This window comes from Rhinolophus sinicus, chromosome 4 (genome assembly GCF_057876585.1).
Source record: "Rhinolophus sinicus isolate RSI-liver-muscle chromosome 4, RSI-T2T, whole genome shotgun sequence".
Classification (NCBI taxonomy): Eukaryota; Metazoa; Chordata; class Mammalia; order Chiroptera; family Rhinolophidae; genus Rhinolophus; species Rhinolophus sinicus.
The window spans coordinates 64,047,621-64,074,782 of NC_142504.1; the positions used below are offsets into that span (position 1 = coordinate 64,047,621).

Sequence of the window (27,162 nt, forward strand, 5' to 3'; positions counted from 1 at the left end):
CTGGCAGACACCAACTTTAAACAAGTGATGATGACCAATAATACAATATACCACATTGAAATCCAGAACCACCCCATAGATGCGCTGAGCACAGAGCATCTCTCTGCTGAACCTGCCAAAAGTGTACAGTGAATGAGTATTCATGGGGAAATATCAGGCAATCAAAGGGATTGTCACTCTATAATCTTTAAAATGTTATAAAAACCATTCCCAGGAAAGACTAAAGAATGGTTTCAGGTTGAAGGAGACTAAAGAAATATGACATCTAAATACAACATGTGATCCCATATTGCATCCTTTTGTTTAAAGGACATCTAGGTTAGTAAAGCATCACTGTTAATTTTATGATTCTTTTTTTATTAGTTTCAGGTATACAAAGCAACGTAATAGACATTTAAACCCCTCATAAAGTGATAACCCACTCCCCTCAAGCTTTTACAATACCATCGACTATCTTCCCTATGTTGTACTCCACATCCCGTGACTATATATACCTATATATTTAGTTATAGTTGACATTCAGTATTATTCTACTTTAGCTTTTCAGGTGTATAGCACGTTGGTCAGGAATCTATACAATCTATGACGTGATCCCCCTGATAAGTCCAGTGCCCATCTGACACCTTACATGATCTTTACAACATTGTTGATTATATTCCCCATACTGTATTAACTATCAACATATTTCTTAATGCCTTCACCTTTTTCACCCTGCCCCCAACCCCATTCCCATCTATCACCCTGATAGACCTAGTACCTATCTGGCACCTTACCTAGTTATTACAATATTGTTGACTATATTCCTTATGCTATAACCTACATCCCCATGTCTACTGTATAACACCCAATTTGTTCTTAATCCCTTCCCCTTTCACCTGTCCTTAACCCACCTCCCATCTTAAGTCCCTCTAAGAGTCCTTGTAATACTGGTTTGGTGGTGATGAACTCCTTCAGCTTTTTCTTGTCTGGGAAGCTCTCTATCTGTCCTTCAATTGTAAATGACAGCCTTGCTAGGTAGAGCAATCTTGGTTGTATGTTGTTGCTTTTCATCACTTGGAGTATTTCCTGCCACTCCCTTCTTGCCTGCAAAGTTTCTGTTGAGAAATCAGCTGACAGTCTTATAGGGGCTCCCTTGTAGGTAACTAACTGCTTTTGTCTTGCTGCTTTTAAGATTCTCTCTTTGTATTTAACCTTTGGCATTTGAATTATGATGTGTCTTGGTGTTGGCCTCTTTGGGTTTATCTTGTTTGGGATTCTCTGTGCTTCCTGAGCTTGTATGTCCATTTCCTTCACCAGGTTAGGGAAGTTTTCTGTCGTCATTTCTTCAAATAGGTTTTCAATTCCTTGCTCTCTCTCTTCTTCTGGTACCCCTATAATGTGAATGTTGGTATGCTTGATATTGTCCCAGAGGCCCCTTAAACTCTCCTCAATTTTTTGGATTCTTTTTTCTTTTTGCTGTTCTGAATTTTACTATCTAATGATACCATAGATCCATAAAATGATACACAATGAAAGCAACAAACACAATATACTGTACTGTAAAAGCAATAATAAACAAACACAATGTAAAAACAGTACTGTAGATGATAAAAATGAAAATTAATTTTTTCTTACCTGCCATGATGATAGTCATGGTTTGGATGGGGGTCCCCTTCAGTAATCACAATAGGTGACTGTTCTTCAGATATTCTGTGGTCCTCTTCCAGAATTGCAATAGGCAAGTGTTGTTCAGGTGTTCTGTGGTCCTCTTCCATAATCACTGTAGGTGATTCCTCTCCTGCCATTCCTTCCCTTGATCTTTTTACACCACTGACACCTGGTTTAGACTCAGTGGATCTTTTCCTCACTAAAAGTTTTTTAATTGACATTTGCTTTTTCCAATGTTTTAAAATTTGTCTGATGTGAGACATAGCGTTATCATTCAGAGTGTTAGTGGCATGACTTATAGAAGCTTCATCAGGGTGATTTTTTTTCAACAAAAATTTGCACTTCAACCCATTTTGCACACATTTCTTTGATCAGTGCAGTAGAAACACTTTCTCTTCCCTCCCCCTCTGAAGACAATTCCTCAGTTGCCGTCTGTTGCTGCTCCGTCAGAATGTTTTGAAGTTCTTCTGTGGTGAGTTCAGTCTGTGGTCTTCTACTAACTCCTCCACATCATCACTACTCACTTCCAAGCACATGGACTTTCCCAGAGACACAACATCCTCAACAATAGGAGCATCCTCTTCAACATCCTCAAATACATGTTCAGGGACAGCGTCTGGCCACAGTTTCTTCCATGCTGACTTCATTGTTCTGTGAGACACAACCCTCCATGCTTTGTCTATGAGACGTAAGCAACATAGGATATTGAAATGATTCTTCCAGATCTCTCTGAGGGTTAGCTCTGTGTCCAAAGTCACCTCAAAGCACATTTGGAGCAGTGCTTTGGTGTAAAGCTTCTTAAAATTAGATATGACCTGCTGGTCCATGGGCTAGATGAGAGGAGTCGTGTTGGGGGGCAAAACCTTTACATTGATAAAACTGAACTCTTCCATCAACTCATCCTCCAAGCCTGGGGAGTGAGCTGGAGCATTATCCATAACAAGAAGGCACTTCATTGGAAGACTTTTGTCTTGGAGGTATTTTTTTACACTTGGCCCGAACACTTCATGAACCCACTCAATAAAAAATTGTCTGGTTACCCAAGCTTTGCTGTTTGCCCTCCACGTCACGTGCAATTTGCTTTTTATGACACTGTTTTTCTTAAATACCCTGGGGTTCTCAGAATGGTAGATGAGCAAAGGCTTCAACTTAAAATCCCCACTTGCATTCCCACAAAATAAAAGGGTTAGCCTGTCTTTCATGGGCTTGTGTCCTGGCAATGATTTCTCCTCCTTTGTTATGTAGGTCCTCTTTGGCATTTTCTTCCAAAAGAGGCCTGTCTCATCACAGTTGAAAACTTGTTTGGGAAGGAAACCCTCTGCCATGCCTCTACATAATCTTTAAATTCCAAAACAAATTGGTCAGCATCTTCTTTGTTAGCACTGGCAGCTTCACCATGTCTCACCCCATCGTGTATGCCACTTCTCCTCTTAAACTTTTCAAACCACCATCTACTTGCCTTGAAAATATCACTCTTAGCACTTGTTCCAGGGGTGTTTTTGATGAGGTCAGCATGAAAATGTAAAGCTTTTTCACAAATTGTGCTCTCAGAAATACTGTCACCGGCCAACTATTTTTCATTTACACATGTGAAAAGCAATTTTCCCACGTCTTCAATTGTCTGTGTTCTTTGTCTTGTAAGTGTTTTAACACCTCTTGCAACATTAGCTCCTTTAATGGCTTCTTTATTTTTTAAGATGGTACAAATTGTAGATTTGACAGTACCAAACTGCTTTGCCAGATCACATACAAGGACACCACTCTCATGTTTGGAAATAATTTCCTTCTTCACCTCTATTGTTGTTCTGTTAATGATTCTCTTGGCTTTGCAGCTTTTATCCATTTCTCACAGCAAAGGGTGATTAGCAGAGGGCGCCTGAGATGACATGAACACAGATTGATTGCACACAGTCATAAAGATGAAAGTTTAAGAGGAGAAGAGGCTACTTAGATTAGATGAACACAGATTTATGCACTGGGTTCCACACAGGCACAAAACCAAATTGGTTGCAAGAGTGCTCTTGAGATGAGATGAGCACAGCTTGATCGCACAGTCACCAAATAGGCCCAAATATCATCTCCGTGTTGCACAGGTGCTCAGGACTCAACAGCTGACAGCTAGGCCTCAGGATCTTGCACTCAGCGGAAGTCGAGTGACATGTTCGACTTCCGAGGTGTGTTCGAAAACCGACGCATTTACTTCCAGGTTTATGGCGTCGACATTCATAAACCAAAATGTTTGTCAATGGAGACGTTCGAAAACCGAGGTACTACTGTACTAGTAATGAACATGTGGGAACGAAGATTAAAAACACAATGCCATTTTATAGTTGCTCTAGGAAAATGAAATCTTTTGGAATAAATCTCACAAGACATGTATAGGACCTATATGTTGAAATAAACAAAACACTAATACCGTGTTTCCCCGAAAATAAGACCTAGCTGGACCATCAGCTCTAATGTGTCTTTTGGAGCATTTTGGAGCAAAAATTCAGACCCGGTATTATATTATCTTATATTACATTATATTATATAAGACCAGGTCTTATATTTATTTTTGCTCCAAGAGACGCATTAGAGCTGATGGCCCAGCTAGGTCTTATTTTCGGGGAAAACACAGTAAGAGAAAGCCAAGGAGATCTAAAGAAATGGAGAGAGATGCCATGTTCATGGATTGGAAGTCTCACATAGTGAAGATGTCAGTTCTCCCAAAATTGTTGTATAGGTTTAACACAATTCTTATCAAAATCTCAGGAAGATGTTTTCATATATATAAACAAGTTTATTCTTAAATTTGCTGTTTGCCCTCCACATCACATGCAATTTGGGTGGAAAGGCAAAGGAACTAAGATAAAATAGCTAAAACAATTCCGAAAAAGAGTACAATGAGGAGGAATCACTGCCCAATTTCAAGACTTACAGTTGACCCTTGAACAGCACAAGTTTCAACTGCACAGGTCCACTTATATGCAGTTTTTTCCCAATAAAATACTGTAAATGTATTTTTTTATTAAAATGTATTGGGGTGACAATGGTTAGTAAAATTACATAGGTGTCACGTGTACAATTCTGTATTACATCATCTATGTATCACATTGTGTGTTCACCACCCAAAGTCAGTTTTCCTTCCATCACCATATACTTGACCCCTTTTACCCTCTTCTACCACCTCCCTACATCCTTGTCAATGTATTTTTTATTCCTTATGTTTCTCTTAATAACATTTTCTTTTCCTTAGCTTACTTTATTGTAAGAATTCAATATATAATACTTGTACAAAATATGTGTTAATTGTTATCGGTAAGGCTTTCGGTCAACAGTAGGCTATTAGTAGTTAACTTTGGGGGAGTCGAAAGTTATATGCAGATTTTTGACTGAGCAGGGAGGATCGGCACCCGTAACCCCCACATTGTTCAAGGGTCAATTGTACTGTATAATTATAGTTATCAAGGCAATGTGGGGAAAAAAAAAGACAATGTGGTGTCGATAGTGGGTTAGAAACATAGATTGGTGAAACAGAATAGAGAACCAAGAAATAGACTCATACAAGTACAGTGAACTGATTTTTGACAAAGGTGCTAAGCATTTTAATGGTGGAAGGACAGTCTTTTCAATAGTTGGTATTGGAGCAACTGGACATTTACGGGGAAAAAAATGAATCTCAACCTAAACCTGACACTATACAAAAATTAACTTAAAGTAGACCATAGACTTAACGTAAAGTGTAAAGTATAAAACTTTTAGAAGAGAACAGGAGAAAATTCAGGACCTAAGGCTAGGTGAAGAATTGTTAACATTACAACAAAAGCACAATTCAGAAAAGAAAAAAAATCAGTAAATTGGACTAAACAAAATTAAACACTTTTGGTCTGTGAAAAGATCCTGTTAAGAGGATGAAAAGACAAGGAGAAAATATTTATAAATCACAAAGAATTCATATCTAGAATATATACAGAACTCTCAAAATTGAACAGTAAAAAACCAGTCTAGTTGGGGGATGGGCAAAAGATTATGAACACAGATAGCAGATAAGCACATAGGCATATAAAAAACATCATTAACCATTAGGGGAACATCATTAACTATTAGGGAAATGCAAATTAAAAACTTGATGGTGAGAGATCACTACACACCTACTAAAACAGCTAAAATAATGAGGCCGCAGTACTCACAGAAAGATTTGAGGATGCAGAGAAACTGTATCTCATACAAGGCTAGTGAGAACGGAAAATGGTTATGGCCACTCTGAAAAATAGTTTGGCAGTTTCTTAAAAAACTAAAAATAGACTTACCTTATACAACCCAGTCATTGCACTCCTGGACATATATCGCAGAGAAATACAATCTCATGTCCACACAGATATGTGTACAGCTTTGTTTGTAATAGCCCCAAATTGGAAACAACTCAAATGTCTTTCAGTGGTTAGCAAATTGTGGTATATTCACACCATAGAATACTGTACTCATTAATAAAAAAACAGACTATTGACACACGCAACAACTTGGATCTCAAAGGACTCATGCTAAGTAAAAAAATCCAATGTCCAAAGGTATTGTATGATTCCATTTATATAGCATTCTTGCAGTGATACAATTGTAGAGGTGGAGAGTTGCATAGGTGTTAGGGGAAGAGTGTGGTGACTAAAGGGGGAGCACAGAGGATCTTTGTGGTGATGCAACAGGTCTGTAACTTGATTGTGGTGGTTACATGAATCTACACATCATAAAATTGCCTACAAGTGCACACATACACACACATAAACGAGTGCCTGTAAAACAGGAAATTGGAACAAGGTCTGTGGGTTATACCAGAATCTTTCCTGGTCTCATTTGATGGCCTTCTTGAATTGGGTACTGGGCAGGGCCCTGCGCTAGGTAGTGGGAATACAAGGTGAACATGACGGTTGCCGGTCACAAAGAGCTCAACCCTAGCAAAGAAGGCTGCAAGTGGCTGCCACCCACTGAGTGGGCTGAATGGATCAAAATCTTGCCATAACAGTAGCCTTTAACATAGGCCCATAGTGTAGTCAGAGCTCATCACTTGGGAAGCTCTCCTGTAAAGTACTTATGCTGGAGACTGGAGTGAGGATCAGAAGTGTACAGGAAGAGTTCTTCAAGTCATGGGGGAAACATGGCACATCTTCCAGGACCATCAGTTATATTCAGAATTGGAGGGGGGTAGGTTGGTTGTTTATGTATTGAAATACAGATACATAATGAAGTAGAATTTTTGTATTCCTGTAAATTTTTAAAATAAAATAGGACTTTTACAGGAATTTTGCACTTGATACTTTTAGGGTATTAATGAGGGTCAGTTAGTGAAAATATTAATAATTGAGAAGGATGGATCCAGTCTAGCCATTTTATTTTACAGGCAAGAAACCTGAGACCCCAGGGGCACTAGTGATTTGGCTGTTATAGGTCATAGTGTGTAAGTGGCTTGGATACTAGTAACGTTTCTTGGTTGCTGTTTTCTGTGTCTGTAAGTCACTTATGCTGGTAGAGCCAGAGCAGACTTCAGAACCCACAATTTTAGGTGCCTTTAGCCTCTCCTCACCCATTTTCTTCCATCTGTACCACAGGATTCCAGTTATCTATACTAAAAAGTCCTGAAGCTTCCTTTCTTCTTTTTTGCTGAATTAGGTTTCCTCTTCAAGTCAGTTAACATAGTTTCATCTGCTTATGTTTCACAATGTTTAATAGTGACTTGTTATTCTGACAAAATTGTACCACAGCTTAACAACTTGATTATGAACATTTTCTAAAATTCATTATATAAACAATGCTTGAACATTTGCCAACCTAAATCGTTATAACACTGTACTAGGTAGGTACTATGAGAAAATGAAAGTAGAAACCCTTTTCTCTGATAGTCAAATTTAGGACGTGAGGCTAATGAAATAAGACTAATGAATCAGTATAGGATTTCTCAACTCTGAACCTAAATTGCAAGCTGCTTTGCTTCCCTTTGTTTACTGGGCTCAAACCACATTCTTTGTGTTCCTCAGACACTTTAGACATAACCCACCTTAGGGCATTCGCTCTTCTCTGTGCATATCTATCCATATTATGGACCTCCTCCAAATCTTTCCTTAAATGTCACTGTCTCAATAAGGCCCACCCTGACCACCCTATTTAGAATTACAACCTGCCCACCTCCCCAGCACAACTTGACTCTGCTCTTTTTTTCTCATAGCACTTATAACTGTATAACATATACTAATCTACTTAGTTGTTTTGGTTATTGTTATCTCCCGTTCTGAGAAGGCAAGCTCCACAAGGGTATGGATGGGTTCCAAGTGACTAGACCAGCACTTGGAAAGTAGAAGATATTAAATATTAAATAAGTATTTGGTTTGCATGGTGTCCCATGGACTTTTGGATGTAAAGAAAGTAACAGTCTTTACCCCAATTCCCTCTACCCTCAATTTTTAAGATTCTGTCTCTCCTTGAAAGAGAGATTCTGAGTTTCAAGGAGAATGGTGAGATGCTTAATGATTACTAAGCTGGAGCTTAGTATGTCTTATTTTATACACTCTACAAAGAGGAAAGGTGGCCACATTCCAGACTACATTAATGAATTTTACCCATTTTATAAGGACACTTCCCAGGTGTTCTTTTCATTGCAGAGAGACTTGGGAATAATTAAAGAGGCCCTTTTTAGTGTGAAGATATATGGAAACCATTTAATCAATTGACATTCTCCTATCAAGTTTAGGAACTTGAAATCATGATGGATTGAAAGAGATCGAAGTCATCAAAAACAGTCAACCTATTGTTTGTAAAAGGCCGAACCTACCAGATGACTCCAAAACAACATACACTTTATTAACAAGTCCATGATGGTGGGTACCTGGGAAATGCTTTGTTAGTAATGCTTTCCATTCTCACTGCCACTGCTTGGTTCAGTACTCATCTCTTCTTCATTAAATTGTTAGTGTGTCAGTGTATTAAGATGTCTTCCTCCTTGTTTCAGCCTATCCTCAACACTGCTAGTAGTTTTCTTGAAAATCAGACATGGTTGTGTCAGTCCTGTAAAGCGCTTCACTGAGGTTGCCTGTGCCTGCAGCCCAACACATAAGGTCCTTAGAGCCCAGCTTCAACATATTTTGGGACTTCTCTCTTGTCCACCCAGCTCTTTGACCTTTCTGAATTTGCCAGTCCTTCACAATCTGCCATTTCCTTTTATTCCTCTTTATGTGCGCTCCTTCCGCTGGAATTTATCCTTTCTTTCACCTAGGTAACAAAGCCTGCTCATGTCACTAGGCATACTCAGGCAGGCATCGGTTTGTTAGCTTTCTTCCCACAACACAATGCAATAAAGTACAGTACTGGGAGTTATTACTTAATCGATTTTTTTTTTCTTGTAAAAAGCTTTAAACAAATAATGTCCCTGTTGTCTGGCTCCCAAAATATATTTGTTAACGGAAAATTGTGTGTGAGTGTTGAAGGTATTAAATACAAAGAACACAGTGGGGGGTTCCATCAAAGAGGCTGTATAGAGAAATTAGGTCATAGGCTGGACCTTCAAGGAAGTGAGATTGTGTGACAAGCGATGAAGATAGAAATCATACCTGAGGTGAAGAATAGTGTGAACGGCAATACAGAAGGAGCTCTAGGTGTGCAGAAAGGATGGTAAAGGAACCGGCTTGGATGTGTCCAAGAGAGACCATGTAGTATGGGAAATATGTAGTCTCTTAAGTCACACAAATCTAGGTTTGAATCTGCTCTTGTGCTTCTCTAGTATGTTATCTTAGGCTAATGACTGCCCCGAGTGTCAGTAAAATGAGCATAATACCAACTTCATTGAGTTGTGAGGATTGAGAAGGGTCAGTAAGGTGTGTCATCAAGTACCTGACACATCATAGGCAACTAAAGAAACAATCCTATACAGTGGTGGTATTTGGTTATGTATGTGGTCAGTAAAGGAACCATTCATCAAATAAAGTTTTCTTTGCAGAGTAAACTAAGGTTTGTTTTTCTTCTGTGTTAATATGGTAGTGCTGTGGCGACTTGGGTTTTAGTTCTAGCTTTGCTTTTGGCTCATTGCTTGATTTATGAGAGAAAATTCATATTATTGCCTCAAGTATTTTACGTGTAGGATTGAAGAGGGTTGACTCATCTATATAATGCTTTGTGTTCTTGGCAGGGAAGTACCACAAAAGTATGAACATCAGTGTTTAAAAACTTACTGTTTCCCCCCATGGTTGAGAATAGAAGAAAGGGGGAAAGTCTGTTATGTTAATGCTGTATTGATGAAGTCAGTCTTCTCTTTGCCCAATTTATGTTAATTATTCTTGATCTTTGCCTTAGTGTGAACTGTTGAGGGTGGTTATGATGAATGTGAATCCTCCATCCTATTTAACCTGGAAGATTTTCCAAAAGGAAGTATCTTTACAATAGTGATAAACTAGGTGGAACCAGAGGAGCGGGGTGTTAAGGGGGAAAAAAATGCTTATTGTAATAGGATTGAAAGAGGAAGCAAATCTGTATTGTCAGCTCAGGCCACAGTTAGAGCTAGTCGTTTCTTGACAGATGAAACCATTTCTCAGAAAACATACTGTTTGAGGGTGGGAGGTGAGGGAATCTTCATCAGAAGTTTAATTTTTATCCAATTTACAAGGTACAGTTCTACTGAGTATTGCATTTCTTCATGCACTCAGTGTCAAGAATTAAGAGCAGATGACACTCCTATAGAACAAAGTATATATTGCTGATAGTTCTGCTGTTGGTGTTATTAGATGTTGAAAAATAAGATCTCCTGTGAAATGTGGTTTGGTTGCTTTTGTGGTGTATCATGCAATACAGTTTTAACCATCATCATTTTTTTCCCTTTGCTGGATCCTTTAAAAGATAGGAAAGAAGGAGATAACCATAAAGTACTGTGAGCCTTGGGACTTACTTATAGCTCAAAGGTTATGGGCCTCTGTCATTTTGATAATCTCATTTCAGAGGTTCCTAAGCAGAGTAAACTGTGGGAGAGAAGAAAAAGCGTGTGTGTATATGTGTGTGTGTGTCTGTGTTTTAATTAAGAAGTCAAAAGTTTGGTTTGGAATGAACAGTTCACGTATTTTGGGCTAACTGTTAGTAATGGGTCAGTAAAAGGAGACATTTGACTCTCAGTTGTAAGGGAATGACCTATGTCCACGCTCACAGATATTTTAACCCAGACGTTAAATTATTTTTAATTGGAGAAGAGGCGTTGTTCCTTTTTGTTATCTTTGCTAGAGAATATAAATCATAAAATCACAGTTTCTCATAAAAGAGCTTTGATAGTTTAAATTCCTGAAATGTATATACTTAGCTATCTTTGTGGATAGTTTTAAAGTGATATGTTTTATTTAATACCGGAAACTCTTATATTTTTTTGTCTACACAGATTCTCTTCTGAATCAAAATACACTTTTTAAGTTTTTATTAATCATCTTAATAGAACAGAAGAAATAAAATAAATATCTAATGATGTTGGTGTATTTCAAAGTTTTGTTTTTAATCAGTCTTAAGGAGAAAATATGAGTAGGTTCAGCCAAAACTCTATAGGCAGTTCTAAATAGCTATAGAGTTTTCCAAAGGATTACCTTCCTTTTTCAGTCTTATCTGCTAACAAAATTAAAAAATAAGTTTTTTTCCTAAGAAAATTCAGTGTTCCTTTGCTTCTACTGTCTCTATGTGAATAAATGTAAGAGAAGCAGGGCCACTGCCTGGGGCCAGGCTCTGCATGACCATGTCAGGTAGCACCCTGCTCCCCATTAGTCAGACACCGGAGTAGACCTGCGCTTCAACAGTGTGTGATTCCAGTGTGATTAATGAATTAGAGTGACACCTGGTATAGATTCTAAAGCAAAGGGAAAATAACAGTAAATTCAGAGTCCTATGGGCAGGGTATCAAATACTCTTAAACACAAACTGCTGAAGGTCTTTCTCTAGGCTTATTCCCTCCATAGCTGTGGAAGGGCCTGGGATGATGGCATGCAGGATAACTGAATTCCCAGCACCGTGGAGAGGAACTTCCCAGTGTTTTTTTGTTGTTGTTTTTTATGGTTTCTTGCTTCTGTTGGCTAAATGGGTTTTTTCTGTTGTTGTGCAATAGATATGGTTAACCTTTGGGGTTTGTGTTCTTTTCTGCGATTACAACATGAGGAAATACATTCCTTTTGTGTTATATTTTAGGGATTCTGTAACATTCTAAAAACATGCATTATTCCCCTGATATGTGTTATCTAGGAGAGAGTTGGTCTTTATTTTTTATTAATTAGGTAGCTGACCTTTTTACTACTTCACATAATATAACAGTTAAAGGGTGATTAAACTGTTAAAAAAAGTGATTGTTTAAAAAAAAGTGCTTGTTGACATCATCTTTCCGAGAACACTAGTGTAAGTAATTTACTATAACAAGATCTTAGTTTTTCCTGTTAGCAAATGACATGTAATATTTACAGAGGTCTTGGGTTCACTCCAGCAGAAACATCTCCAATGAATTGATGTGTGAAACTAAAGCCATTTAATGTTTTCTTTAATATGGACATAATGTAAACAATTTTTTTTTTAGTTTAAAAGTAGGGAGAGAATGGATATTTAGTATAGATTTCCTTAAGTGAAGCAGCTTATAATAGAATGTGTCCTCCAAAGTTAAATATCAAACGTGTTCAGTTTATAATTCAGTTATATGCTTCTGATAGTTGTGTATTTAGTATTCTAAGTTAATGTTAATTATGTTCTTATGCATGTGCTTTCTCTCCTTGTGTCATGCTTCTCCTCCTTTCCCATCAAAATGATAACAAGGTAAAGTTTTGTACTCCACATGTTTCAATTAGCATAAATTCTAAATCTATGATTTTTACTTTAAAAAACTAGAAATATATTTATACTATTATAACACAAGTAATGAAGCATCTTCAGTTATCTTTTGAAGAATTGGAATATTCCAACTGTATTTAGGTATTTTTAGCATTTAATCTATCATTAAGTACCAAAAAAATTATTTAAATATACGGTAGTCCTCCCTTTATCCATGGTTTCTTTGAGGTTTCAGTTACCCATGGTCAACCCTGATCAGAAAATATTAAATGGAAAATTCCAGAAACAAACAGTTCCTAAGTTTTAAATTGTGTACGTTCCTGAGTAGCGTGATGAAATTTCATGCCATTCCGCTCCACCCTACCCAAGAAGTGACTCATCCTTTTGTCCAGCATCTCCACAATGTAGATGCTACCCACTATATTGTTATAATTGTTCTATTATTAGTTATTGTTAATCTCTCAGTGTCCCTATTTTATAAAATAAACTTTACTATAGGTGTGTGTGTATAGGAAAAAACATACTATATATAGAGTTCAGTACTATCTGCAGTTTCAGGCATCCACTGGGGGAACTTGAAACATATCCTCAATAGATAATTGGGGACTACTGTAGTTGAATGCAGATCTATTGAGGAATGAAGAAAATGAAATGCAATTACTGTGGAAATCTAGTCTCATCTGTTTGAGGCCAATTGTTTTTTTGCTTGTTTGTTTGTTTGTTTGGACCTATCAAGTTGTAGGCACCAAGAATCTAAATGATCCTTTTACTTTTAGGAAGGCAGCTGCTTTATTTCTTTTACTATATTTTACATCCTGGTTGGTTTTTCTAGTTACAGTCGCTAATCTATAAACAAAGGCACTTTTCCTTCCAACACCACAGTAACAAACAAAAGGATTACATTTTTGTACTTCCTTTTAAAAAGAATAATTTGAGATTCGACTCAACTCTCCTGTGGTGCTAATTTATTTTTTCTTTGTTTCTCCTAATATTTTATAAATACCTAAAACAGTAATATTAAAAAGAAATTACAAGTTTGAAATGACAGTTATGGCTTATCATTGTCTTTTTCAGATGATCACAGTCGTGTTAAACTACAGAATGCTGAAAATGATTATATTAATGCCAGCTTAGTTGACATAGAAGAGGCACAAAGAAGTTACATCTTAACACAGGCAAGTGGTGTGATGTGGAGCAGATGCCTGACAATGCAGTTTCTGTGATTGGTCTGCTTTAAAACACAACCGAAAGTATGTCTTGACTTCTTTGGGAAATGAAATGCTATTTCAGTTTCTTCTGTTATTATGTAATGAATGAATTGTAGACATAATGTTTTGCAGCTTTGCATATTTAAGGTGAAAGTAAAGTTATTTTTAATGTTATACATTCCATAAAGGAACATTTTTTTAATGAAATAATTTAGGCCGGTTCTTTTCAGGCAAATGATCTTCCTTTGTATTTGATACAAAGCCTTTGTTAATATTTTGTTAACTTCTTCCATTTCTCTTCACATAACCTGTATTATATAACCAGCGACTCTTTGAAAGCTTTTCTCTACCCCCCTCTCTGGCATATATTTTCTGAGAGTACAGATGCCCTAGATGGTGTCTGGCCTTTCTTCAGGGCAGAGTGAGGATGCTAAGACCAGCTGCCCAGAGGACTGACTAGGAGACCAGAGAGAGCCTGGCAGTTCCTTTTGGCATTCTGCCTGATTGCTTCTTGACACATTGGCCACACCCATATTCCAGCACTGCTTTTCTTCCATTCTGAGATAATAGAAATTATTTTGGTTTATCTGCACCAGCTACCCTTTATTTATCAAATAACAGAGACTTAATTAACACTGATGTCATTTCCCTCCGTTAATGATTTTTTTTTTTTAAAGATTTTATTGGGAGAGAGGAACACAACTTTATTGGGGAACAATGTGTTTTTTCCCAGTACCCATCAGCTCCAAGTCAAGTTGTTGTCCTTTCAATCTTAGTTGTGGAGGGTGCAGCTCAGCTCCAAGTCCAGCCACCGTTGTTCAATCTTAGTTGCAGGGGGCACAGCTCACCATCCCTTGCGGGAGTCGAGCTGGCAACCTTGTGGTTGAGAGCATGCGCTCTAACCAACTGAGCCATCCGGCCTCCTGGGAGCTCAGCAGCAGCTCAGCTGCAGCTCATTAATTTCATTCTAGTTGCAGAGGGCATAGCTCGCTGGCCCATGTGGGAATCAAACCGGCAGCCTTGTTGCCCAGAGCTTGCACTCTAACCAACTGAGCCACCCGTCTGCCCCCAGTTAACGATTTAAATACTCAAAAGATAAGTTGTATATTCATAATACTGAGATTTTTAAAAACCAATTTGAATCAGACTATGGAAAAAAGATACTCAGAGAAATGTAACTCTGAGCTATTAGACTATTTCTAATTCACAGGAACTGAAAATTATTTTACTTGAAGTAAAACATTTCCTGTAAATCAAAAAGAAAAAAAAGAAACAATCTGTGGAAAAAAAACTGGTAAAGAACATAAATTCAGAATTCAAAGAAAAAAAAAGTGGACAGTATACATATAAAAAAATCTTCAGACTTCCGGAAAAATGGCGGAGTGAGGTGAGCCTCTGTAAAGCTCCCCTGGAATTTACAAAGAATCGAACAACAAAAACTCCACAAAGGACTCCCTGCACAGCAGACAAGCAACACGAACAGACCCACTACCGACTGAAATCACCTACAGGTGGGAGATTCGCGCGAGTGGAGGGAGGAGGAAAGGGAGAAGCGCGCGGAGACGGAGCCACGCGGGCGCAGGACGCAGACCTAGCTCAGTGCGCCGAGCTCGCTGCTTCCCGGAACTACCGCAGCTGCGGGAGAGGGAAGAACTCGGACTGCTAGGGCTCCACCAGGGCTCCACAGGGCTGAGGGGACAGCATATAACACGGCTGAACCCAACGCTCACGGCAGAGACCTCGGAGAAAAGACTGAGGGAAAAAGGCTGAAAACGGTGGTTTAAGCCCGCACTGCCGAGCAGAGAACGGAGCCTTAGGCACTGAGACTAGCCGCCCCCTCCCTCCCCTCCTAGAGCTTGCCCCGCCCCCACCTGCCCGGTGCTAGAAGCGAAACAGTAGCAGTGTCAGATCAAAACAACAGAAAATTTGCTGTTTTGAGATCTGTGGCCCACAGACACAAATTCACAGCCCAACTAGTTCCAGCAAAGGGGAGAGAGCAGTGGAAGCACGACCGGCTGTGGTGGTGGTCGCCGCCATTGCTCTGGGCCACCTCTCACAACTCACCCCGCCCCTGACCCCACCTATTTGGGCGGATCCCTGCAGGAGTAAACAGAACTGCTGAAATATACGGGCTCTGAATCAGCAGCTGGAAGAGCTTTCGAACATCAAAAGCTCTCCGCATACCCACCGGGACACTGCGCCCTGTGACCTAGACGAACTTAACAGAGGAGAAGCCCGTCTCCCAGGGAATCCCCCCATTGCATGAGAAGTTGGAATAGTGCAGAGAAAACATAGCACTACTGTGTGGGAGAAGAAAAATAAGTTGCAGTTGGAGAAATAATAAAACATTCTACCAACAAGTACTGGCAAACAAAAGAAAGACCGCTTTCTATCAACCTGTTGCAGAAGTCACTCCTGTAGATGTCTAGGAAGAGAAATAGTAAACCAGTAATCGCCATGAATAACCAAGGCAACAAGATAGCTCAGAAAGAAAGTGAAAAATCTCCAGAGAAGGCACTTAAAGATACAGAAATATGTGACTTAAATGACAGAGAATTCAAGATTGCAGTTCTGAAAAAACTCAACGAGATACAAGAAAACACAGATAGGTAGTTAAAGGAACTCAGAAACTCAATCAAAGAACAGCATGAGCATTTTACGAAAGAGATTGAAATCTTAAAAAAGAACCAAATAGAATTTCTGGAAATTAAGAACTCAATAGAAGAAATTAAGAATGAAATAACCAGCTTAGGTAGTAGAGTTGACCAGATGGAGCAAAGAATCAGTGACATCGAAGATAGAAACCTGGAAATGACACAAATTGAAGAAGAAAGAGACTTGAGACTTAAAAGAAATGAAAGAACTCTACAAGAACTTTCTGACTCCATCAGAAAGAGCAATATAAGAATAATGGGCATACCAGAAGGAGAAGAAAGAGAGAAGGGAACAGAGAATATATTCAAATAAATTGTCGATGAGAACTTCCCAAATTTGTGGACAGAACTGGACCCTCGAATCCAAGAAGCAAATAGAACACCTAGTTACCTCAATCCCAACAGACCTTCTCCAAGGCACATTGTATTGAAGCTGTCTAAAATCAACGACAAAGAAAGAATCCTCAAGGCACCCAGGGAAAAGAAGACGGTAACCTACAAAGGAAAGCCCATTAGATTATCATCAGATTTTTCAGCAGAAACTCTACAAGCCAGGAGGGAGTGGAACCAAATATTCAAACTATTGAAAGAGAGAAACCATGAGCCAAGAATAATATATCCAGCAAAGATATCCTTTAGATATGAAGGAGGAATAAAGACCTTTCCAGACATACAGAAGCTGAGGGAATTTTCTAATACACGACCTGCACTACAAGAAATACTAAAGGAGGCCATTCGACCACCATCAACAGGGACAATTTGTGGCAAACAAAACTCAAAAAGGGGGAGAGTAAAGGCCTGAACCGGAATATGGGAATGGAGAAAGTAAGCGTGCTGAAGAAAATGGAATACTCTAAATATCAAACTTTCTTTTACATAAACTTAAGGGTAACCACTCAAAATAAATCCAGAATTGAAATACATACTGAAATAAAAAAAGAAACAGAGGGAAACATCATAGAATACCACCACACAGAAATAATAGACAACAACAAAAAGGCAAAGAAACAATGGAGACACAACCTTACCAGAAAACTAAGGATAGAATGACAGGAAATCCTCACATATCAATAATTACTCTAAATGTAAATGGACTGAACTCACCAATAAAAAGGCACAGAGTAGCAGATTGGATAAAAAAACTAAACCCAACCATATGCTGTCTCCAAGAGACACATCTCAGCTACAAGGACAAGCATAGACTCAAAGTGAAAGGGTGGAAACTGACACTCCAAGCAAATGGTACCCAGAGAAAATCAGGTGTAGCCATAATGATATCAGATGAAACAGACTTCAAGGTGAAAAAGATAACAAGAGACAAAGATGGACATTTCATAATGGTGAAGGGGACTGTACAACAAGAAGACATAACAGTCATCAATATTTATGCCCCCAATCAGGGAGCACCGAAATACACCAAGCAACTACTAACAGAACTAAAGGGAGAAATTGACCAAAACACAATTATACTAGGGGACTTAAATACATCATTGACAGCTATGGATAGATCATCCAAACAGAAAATAAATAACGAAATAGTAGCCCTAAATGACACATTAGATGAAATGGACATAATTGACATTTATAGAGCACTTCATCCTAAAACTTCAGACTATACATTCTTTTCTAGTGTACATGGAACATTCTCAAGGATAGACCATATATTGGGACATAAAATCAGTCTCAACAAGTTTAAGAAGATTGAAATCATACCATGCATATTCTCTGATCACAAGGCTTTGAAATTGGATATCAACTGTAAAAAGAAAGCGGGGAAAAACACAAATACATGGAGACTAAACAACATACTTTTAAAGAAGGACTGGGTCAAAGAAGAAATTAGAGGAGAGATCAAAAGATACATAGAAAGAAATGACAATGAAAATACATCCTACCAAAATTTTTGGGATGCAGCGAAAGCAGTTTTAAGAGGGAAATTTATCTCATTACAGGCCTATCTCAAGAAACAAGAAAACTCCCAAATAAATAACCTCATGTTACACCTTAAAGAACTAGAAAAAGAAGAACAAGTAAAACCCAAGGTCAGCAGAAGAAAGGAAATAACAAAAATTAGAGCAGAACTAAATGAAATAGAGAACAAAAAGACAATAGAAAAAATTAATATGACAAAGAGCTGGTTCTTTGAAAAGATTAACAAAATTGACAAACCCTTGGCTAGACTTACTAAGATAAAAAGAGAGAAGACACTGATTAACAAAATCAGAAACGTAAAAGGGGAAGTTATCACGGACACCACAGAAATACAAAGGATCATCCAAGAATACTATGAAGGACTATATGCCACCAAATTCAACAACCTAGAAGAAATGGACAAGTTCTTAGAAACATACAGCCTTCCAAGGCTGAACCATGAAGAACTGGAAAATCTAAACAGACCGATCACCAGTAACGAAATTGAATCAGTCATCCAAAACCTTCCCAAAAGCAAAAGTCCGGGACCAGATGGCTTCACTAGTGAATTCTACCAAACCTTCAAAGAGGATCTAATACCAATTCTGCACAAACTCTTCCAAAAAATTGAAGAAGAGACAGTACTCCCTAACTCATTTTATGAGGCCAACATTACCCTGATACCAAAACCTGGTAAGGACAGCACAAAAAAAGAAAACTACAGACCAATATCTCTAATGAATACCGATGCAAAAATCCTAAATAAAATTCTAGCAAATCGAATACAACAATGCATTAAAAAGATTATTCATCACGACCAAGTGGGGTTCATCCCCGGGGCACAAGGATGGTTCAACATACGCAAATCCATCAATGTGATACATCACATAAACAAAATAAAGGACAAAAATCATATGATTATATCAATTGATGCAGAAAAAGCATTTGACAAGATACAACACCCATTTATGATTAAAACACTTAATAAAATGGGTATAGAAGGAAAATACCTTAACATAATAAAGGCCATATATGACAAACCCTCTGCTAATCTCATAATTAATGGAGAAAAACTGAAGCCCTTTGCTCTACGTTCAGGAACACGACAGGGATGTCCCCTATCACCTCTGCTTTTCAACATAGTGTTGGAAGTCCTTGCCAGAGCAATCAGGCAAGAGAAAGAAATAAAAGGCATCCAAATTGGGAATGAAGAAGTTAAATTATCACTCTTTGCAGATGACATGATGCTATATATAGAAAACCCTAAAGACTCCACCAAAAAGCTATTAGAAACAATCAACGAATACAGTAAAGTTGCCGGCTACAAAATCAACGCACAAAAGTCCATTGCCTTCCTATATACTAACAATGAAATCTCAGAAAAAGAAATACAAAAAACAATTCCTTTTGCAATTGCAGCAAAAAGAATAAAATACCCGGAATAAACTTAACCAAGGATGTGAAAGACCTATATGCTGAAAACTATAAGACATTTTTGAAAGAAATCGAAGAAGACACAAAGAAATGGAAAGACATTCCGTGCTCATGGATTGGAAGAATCAACATAGTTAAAATGGCCATATTACCCAAAGCAATATACAGATTCAATGCAATCCCCATCAAAATCCCAATGGCATATTTTAAAGAAATAGAACAAAAAATCATCAGATTTGTTTGGAACCACAAAAGACCCCGAATAGCCAAAGCAATCTTAAGGAAAAAGAACAATAATGGAGGTATCACACTTCCTGACTTTGGCTTGTACTACAGGGCTACAATAATCAAAACAGCATGGTATTGGCAGAAAAACAGACACATAGACCAATGGAATAGAATTGAGAACCCAGAAATAAAACCACATAAATATGGACAGATAATTTTTGACAAAGAAGCTAAAAGCATACAATGGAGCAAAGACAGCCTCTTCAATAAATGGTGCTGGGAGAATTGGATAGCCACGTGCAAAAGAATGAAACTGGACTGCTATTTGTCACCATGTACCAAAGTTAATTCAAAATGGATCAAAGACTTAAGCATAAGACCCGACACAATAAACTTCATAGAAGAAAACATAGGTACTAAACTTATGGACCTTGGGTTCAAAGAGCATTTTATGAACTTGACTCCAAAGGCAATGGAAGTAAAAGCTAAAATAAACAAATGGGACTATATGAAACTTAAAAGCTTCTGCACAGCAAAAGAAACCATTGACAAAATAAAGAGGCCACCAACTGAATGGGAGAAGATTTTTGCAAACAGTGCCTCCGATAAAGCGCTAGTATCCAGAATATACAAGGAACTCATGCAACTCAACAACAAAAAAACAAACAACCCAATTGAAAAATGGGCAGAGGACTTGAAGAGACATTTCTCCAAAGAGGACATACAAATGGCAAATAGACATATGAAAAAATGCTCAACATCACTAATCATCAGAGAAATGCAAATCAAAACCACAATGAGATATCACCTCACCCCAGTCAGAATGGCTATCATCAACAAGACAAACAATAACAAATGTTGGAGAGGCTGTGGAGAAAAAGGAACCCTCATACACTGTTGGTGGGAATGCAGACTGGTGCAGCCGTTATGGAAGGCAGTGTGGAGGTTTCTCAAAGAATTACGAATAGAATTGCCATATGACCCAGCAATCCCTCTTCTGGGTATCTACCCAAAAAATCTGAAAACATTTAGAGATAAAGACACGTGTGCTCCAATGTTCATTGCAGCTTTGTTTACGGTGGCCAAGACATGGAAACAACCAAAATGTCCTTCGATAGATGAATGGATAAAGAAGTTGTGGTATATATACACAATGGAATACTATTCGGCAGTAAGAAAAGATGATATAGGAACATTTGTGACAACATGGATGGATCTTGAGAGAGTAATGCTGAGCGAAACAAGTCAGACAGAAAAAGCAGAGAACCATGTGATTTCACTGATATGTGGTATATAAACCAATAACAACAAAAGAACAAGACATACAAATGAGAAACAGAAACTCATAGACACAGACAATAGTTTAGTGGTTGCCAGAGGGTAAGGGGGGCGGGGGGTGGCGGGTGGGAGATGAGGGTAAGGGGGATCGAATATATGGTGATGGAAGGAGAACTGACTCTGGGTGATGAACACACAATGGGATTTATAGATGATGTAATACAGAATTGTACACCTGAAATCTATGTAATTTTACTAACAATTGTCACCCCAATAAATTTAATTAAAAAAAAAAAAAATCTTCAATGTTTTTAGTAATTAGGGAATATAAATTTAAACCATCAATGAGTTATCACCTGTTAGAACAGCAGAGACTTAAAAGTTTATAATACTCACTGGTCAGATATGTACAGACATAAAGATATATGTGAGGGTGCTTATTTTAATAGCATAGGACAAGAAATAATAGGACTGAAATGGTCCGTAAGGGACTGGCTAAATAAATTATACGTATACCATTAATACTGGTTGTTTTTGGGAACTGGGAATAGAGACTTAATTTGCCATTTGCTGCCTTTTTGTAATATTTGAAGTTTTTCTTAAGAGCATTAATGATGTTTTTAATAAACCCCATTTTTAGAGTAAAAAAATGTACTTTCTATTTGGAAAAACTATAATGTTAAAAAACAGAAAAGAATTAAAAAGAAAAGAATAATTATTCTAGATCTTTATCAGAACCCTTTCTATTTTTTTTTCCTGCTCTCATTTAGTGTTTTTTCATTGTTTTTTTCCCGTCATCTTAGTCCTTAAAAATGTAGGTGTTTCTCAAGATTCTGGTTTCGGGTTTTTTTAATCCCCTTCCAGTCTACACTCATGACTTCAGCTCTCTGGAACTATATTTTGAACCTTTGTGTTTTAAGAGGGAGTGATGCAAACTTTGGAATTACAGTATCCTCAAATCCTGGTCCCACTACTTCACTGGATATTCATTCATCAGATTTATTGAGTATTTACTTTGTGGCAGGCATTGTTCAAATAAAACAGGCGTTAATAAAAATCCTGCCATTATAAACTTTATATCCTAGTGGGAAGTAAAATTAATAACTGCAAACAATTTTGTAACCTTTTCTTGTATTTTACATGTTTCCTATAGTTTCAGCCTTATGATAACCTTCTGTGGTAAATACTGTTACTATCTGTATGTTATACGTGGGGAATCATCTGAGGAGATGCAGGGATATTAAATAACTTTACCAAGGTCCTACAAGTCAGATGAGGCCTGAATTTGAAGCCACAGTCTCCACAGGATTCATGGTTTATGCTCTTAATCATTCAATTCCATTACCTTAAAATTGCTATGTGACCTTGGACAAGTTACTTAACTCCTCAATCCTATGTCTGTATTAGTGCAATATATATGTTACCTATAGAACAATGTTGAGAGTAACTCGTATAGTGCCTGTTGCTATGGTAAGCACTCCATGGATTATTTGTTGTGACATTTGTTACTGCTTTTTATTAGTAGCAGTAATAATGTTATTAATGTTAATAATATTCCTTTTATAAAACACTGCAAATCCCATCACGATAAGGAAAATGCCTGATTAATACCCTGATGATTGTGTTTAAACCTCCTGTCGCAGTTGGTCTGTTTCTTTGTGTTCTGACAGAACCCCTTCACTTATTTCGAGCATGAGACCTCAGAAACCTATCTTTAGCTTTTTGCCCCACTTCTTCCACCTCCCCCAGGCTGAGACAGTCGGTCGCCAGTTGTTGATGAGCCACTCACAGCGGGTCCACCGCTCATGACGGCACACGGTAGCCCATAGCACCTCACGCTGGCTGCCAGCCACAGCTGCTCACGCTCGCCCATGGCAGCACTCAGCAGCCCTCGGCAGCCCTGCTCCAGGGAGAGCTGTTGTTCACAATCTTAGCTGTAGAGGGCGCAGCTCACTGGCCCATGTGGGAATCGAACCGGCGACCTTGACTCTAGGAGCGCAGTGTTCCAACTGCCTGAGCCATTGGGCTGGCCCCGGCTTTTCTGAATTCCTCCCCTATATTTTCCAGGTCTCTACTGGATATTTTTACCCCAGATGACCCAATGACATTACAAATTTCACATTTTCTTTAACTCTTGTTTTTGTTTTTGTTTTCTTTTTACTTTTTTTTGGTTAACCTATTTTTACCAAGTTTTTTTTTTTCACACTCATTTTTCTATTTTTTTTCATCTGGGTTAAAGTTATTCTTATTATCTACCAAACCCTTTGCTTTCTTTTGCTGTCCCTGCCCTTTTTCAGATCTCTGTTAAATTTTATGTGTACTAATACAGCAGTTTTGTAACTTATTTCCTTGCCCATCAATCCATCTTTAACAATGCCACTAGAATTGTTTTTATAACACACAAATTTAATCATATCACTTTACTTCTTAAATAAAGTTTAGTGAGTGTTTCCTGAATTGAAGACCCATCACACTCTACAGGTGTAGTTTTCTATTGCATACTTCCACTTCGCTCTCACCAATCTATTTGTCTTTTCTGGGATGTGCCTTAAACTTGCATGTGACTTGCTGTGGGGACAGAGCCAGGAGTGCAGTTTCCAGACTCTTTGCCTCACGTGGAAAGGTGCTGGCTCAGGTAGTAAATGGCCATCAACTGTGATTGGATGGCCATCAGCTGTGGCTAGTTGGCCGTCAGCTGTAACCAGTGAGCCATTGGCCACTAATATAACTGCTGTGGCTACACTAGCAGCAAATGGGGGATAGCAAGAAGATGGTGGCTGAGCTAGCAGGAGCGGATTGCAGTTAGCATGGCAGAGTGCGGGTTGTGGATTGCAGAGAAGTGGACAGCAGGTTGTGGATAGTGTGGCTCCTGTTTCCTATGTCTCCAACCCAGCCGCCAGCGAGAATATAGTGGTATGACTCCCCTATTTATGGCTCCGTGGATGTTCCTTTTTGGCCTCACCGTATCCTGCGTTCTTGTGTGGGGAGTGGGAGCTGAGACGCCGCCTGACGCCCTGCATGACACCTGCTATGCTTAGAATGGCCCTGACCTCCTTCTCACCCTTCTCCTACCTGTCCCTGTGTCAGTGCCCTCCTCATATTAAGACTTTGCTGTAATAGCCTTCTTACTCCCAAAGATCTGATGGTTTACCCCTTACTCTTGTGGCACTGATGTGTTTCAGTTTAAGTGGAAGGAAGAGCTGAGAGATAAACCCTGGGCCCCTTTTAGAACCATTAACAGAAAATGGGGTGGCAGGGGCAGGGTGGTAGAGCACGTGCACACACAACAAGGAGTGATTTCACAGGTGAATGGATACATCCATTTTTTTTAGCTGAAACAAAACGTATTCACTTTACTAAGGATTTATTCATTGCTCTTTTGTTTTGTAAGTGGATCAAGCAGTAGATAATACATGTTGAGTGAGAACAGTATCCTCAAACATTAGGTTGCAGTTTCTCTGGATTCCCAGTAGATGTCTAGTATTTTCATTCCCCAGCCCTCAACTCTGAAAGCCACCTGATGGCCTGAAAAATTCCTTTTCTGCCTAAGTAAATAAAAGTCGGTTTTAATCATTTATAACTGATAATCCTAACTAATACAGACATATTTTTTAATCAAGTGGATTTAAAGTCTTAATTTACTTACTATGATCCAATACATTGTTCTCAAACCAGAAGTATACTTGAAGGAATTTTCCTTGAGTTTTACTCCATACCCTTTCTCTTACCTACTTTTTCTTTGCTGTTTTACAGGGTCCACTTCCTAATACAGCTTGTCATTTCTGGCTCATGGTTTGGCAGCAAAAGACCAAAGCAGTTGTCATGCTAAACCGAGTTGTAGAGAAAGAATCGGTGAGTAAGACTTAATGTTTGCATCTTACTGTACTGCTTGTGATCATTAGCTCATAAATGTTTTCATATTTCTTTTGGGATATTCATTCATTAGTTTTGACCTGTAATTACTAAAGGCTAGTAGTGGTCAGGGTGTTTCTGACCCAAAGAACTAATGTATCCTTTTTCCATTATTACCTTAAATATTTAAGTAACAGTTGCAGACCACTACCCTCCAAGATATAAATATGATGGAACTAATACTGACAAGTAGTGATACACTGACATTTCGAGCCCCTAAGCTTTGTTAGAATCCTTACAATTTATTATTATAAAAATAGTCTTGGAAATTTTGTAAAATATCAGTGACATGATTTTTTAATCTTTAGAAATTATCATTGGCTCTTCAGTCATTAGACAGTAAGTATAGGAAAAATTTTGAAATTTGAAGTATAATCTAAACAGTGTTAATTAGTGGTATAACTTTGGTTAAGTCTTAACTTCTGTAGCTTTAGGTTCCTTTTCTGTCAAACAAGCAAATTGGAAAGGATTATCATTAAAGTCTCTTTCAGCCTTAAGATCTTGGATTGTTCTTCTTCAGATTCCTGATTTTTACTTTTCTTTAAATTTATAGTTGCTGGTTTTTAATGGTGATGAAATTTTTCCCATTTATTTCTAATCTGAAGTGGTAGTAATGTACCAGAATGTCCAACAGTCTTTTACAGTTTTTCATGGTTTCCAGTATGATTTAAAAATTAAGTGATGATGACATTGTCAGTTTGAACAGTTTCAGCAGCATTGCAAACTAGATGATTTTTCTAAGTTTCACCCCTCACTTTGGAATATTATTACTGTATTAATAAGATAAGATTGCCACCAGAAACTAGAGTGGCTGGATCTAGATGCTTAATAAGATTCACGTTTTAATTATTTTGGGCTGATTACTTTATAGGTGGTGGTGTGTTTATCAGGAGCCCTATGATGATCTTTCTCTTTATGATGTTAGCCATTGTTCGTCAGTCCTTAGTTCCTTAATTAATTAGGGGTTACAAAATAGTGATATTTCAGTTTTATCATTCCTTCTTGAGATTTTGTTGGACCATATCTACAAAAAAATTTCCCAGTCTAGTTAGTTGACCACTTTTATAAAAAAAGCGGTTTTCAAAACAGGGCTTATTCCCTAGTGTCCTCAACAGGTGATCAATTAAGTTTCTTTGGTGTCGGAGAGGGATATGAGGGGATCAATTATTATGAACTCATAGATTTAAACATACTTTTTGTTTTCACTCCATTGTAGTTACTATCCTTATTAGTAGTCAAATTGTCCCTACATTAGCTAGCAGGAATCTCTTCAAGTTGGACCCAAAGTCCTTTTAACACAAACCTGAGAGTCTTTAATAGCATCTTCTATCTGGAATAACTACATAATGAGGGCTCATCTTAAACTCTTCATAAAATCAGCCATTTCTTTAAGGAAGCTGGCTACTGGATTGGTCATTGTTTTTATAGTTTTTCAGTAAACAGAGCTAGGAAAAAATATGTTTGTGTGTTAAAATAATGATACCTCAAGAGTTCATACTGGTATTTCCAATTCAAAGTCAAATGAACATCTTATTTCCTTTATAAATGACTTGTTCTTTTCACCTAGGCTACCTAAAGGATTTTTTTCCCTTCAAATTCCATTAATTTTACCCAAATATGTCTTAGTGTTGGTCACTTGGGGTGAGTTTTGCCAGGTGCTTAGTGTACTCTTTCAACATGTTATTTCAAATATTTTTTTCTTTTTTAAAGAAAAATTTATTGAATCATACTTTTAATATTTATTTTGTTCCCTTGCATGTTTGGTATTCTTTGCCTTCTCCTATTTATACATATGCTAGATTTTCTTTGCCTATTTTTATATTTGTCACAATGTCTTCCTAATCCTATTTGTCACTGTCTTCATTTCTTTTTTAAAAAAATTACCTCCTTTTCCTCTTTTTCTGTTAAGGCATTATCCTGTTTATTACTGCCTCTGTTCTCTAATTAGTCTTTTCTGAAATGATGTGTTTTCTTATTTCTAATTCATTTCTGTCTTCTATCCCTTCATTTCTGAGTTGCTCTGATCTCATTTATGCTTTCACTTCTTGCATCATTTTTGAAATGTCTTAACACCTTTTGAAGTAGTAGCTCAT

At 37.8% G+C, this 27,162-nt stretch overlaps 1 protein-coding gene across 2 annotated transcripts in view; it reads left to right on the forward strand.

Moving 5' to 3' along the window:
* Window positions 1-27,162, forward strand: part of PTPN2 (protein tyrosine phosphatase non-receptor type 2) — a 90,774-nt gene that overhangs the window by 34,002 nt on the left and 29,610 nt on the right. For both annotated transcript variants that reach the window (XM_019711365.3, XM_019711366.3), the window contains exons 3-4: window positions 13,519-13,619; window positions 24,911-25,009. In XM_019711365.3, the coding sequence (XP_019566924.1) occupies window positions 13,519-13,619; window positions 24,911-25,009 (200 nt within the window). The remainder of the gene's footprint in view (window positions 1-13,518; window positions 13,620-24,910; window positions 25,010-27,162) is intronic.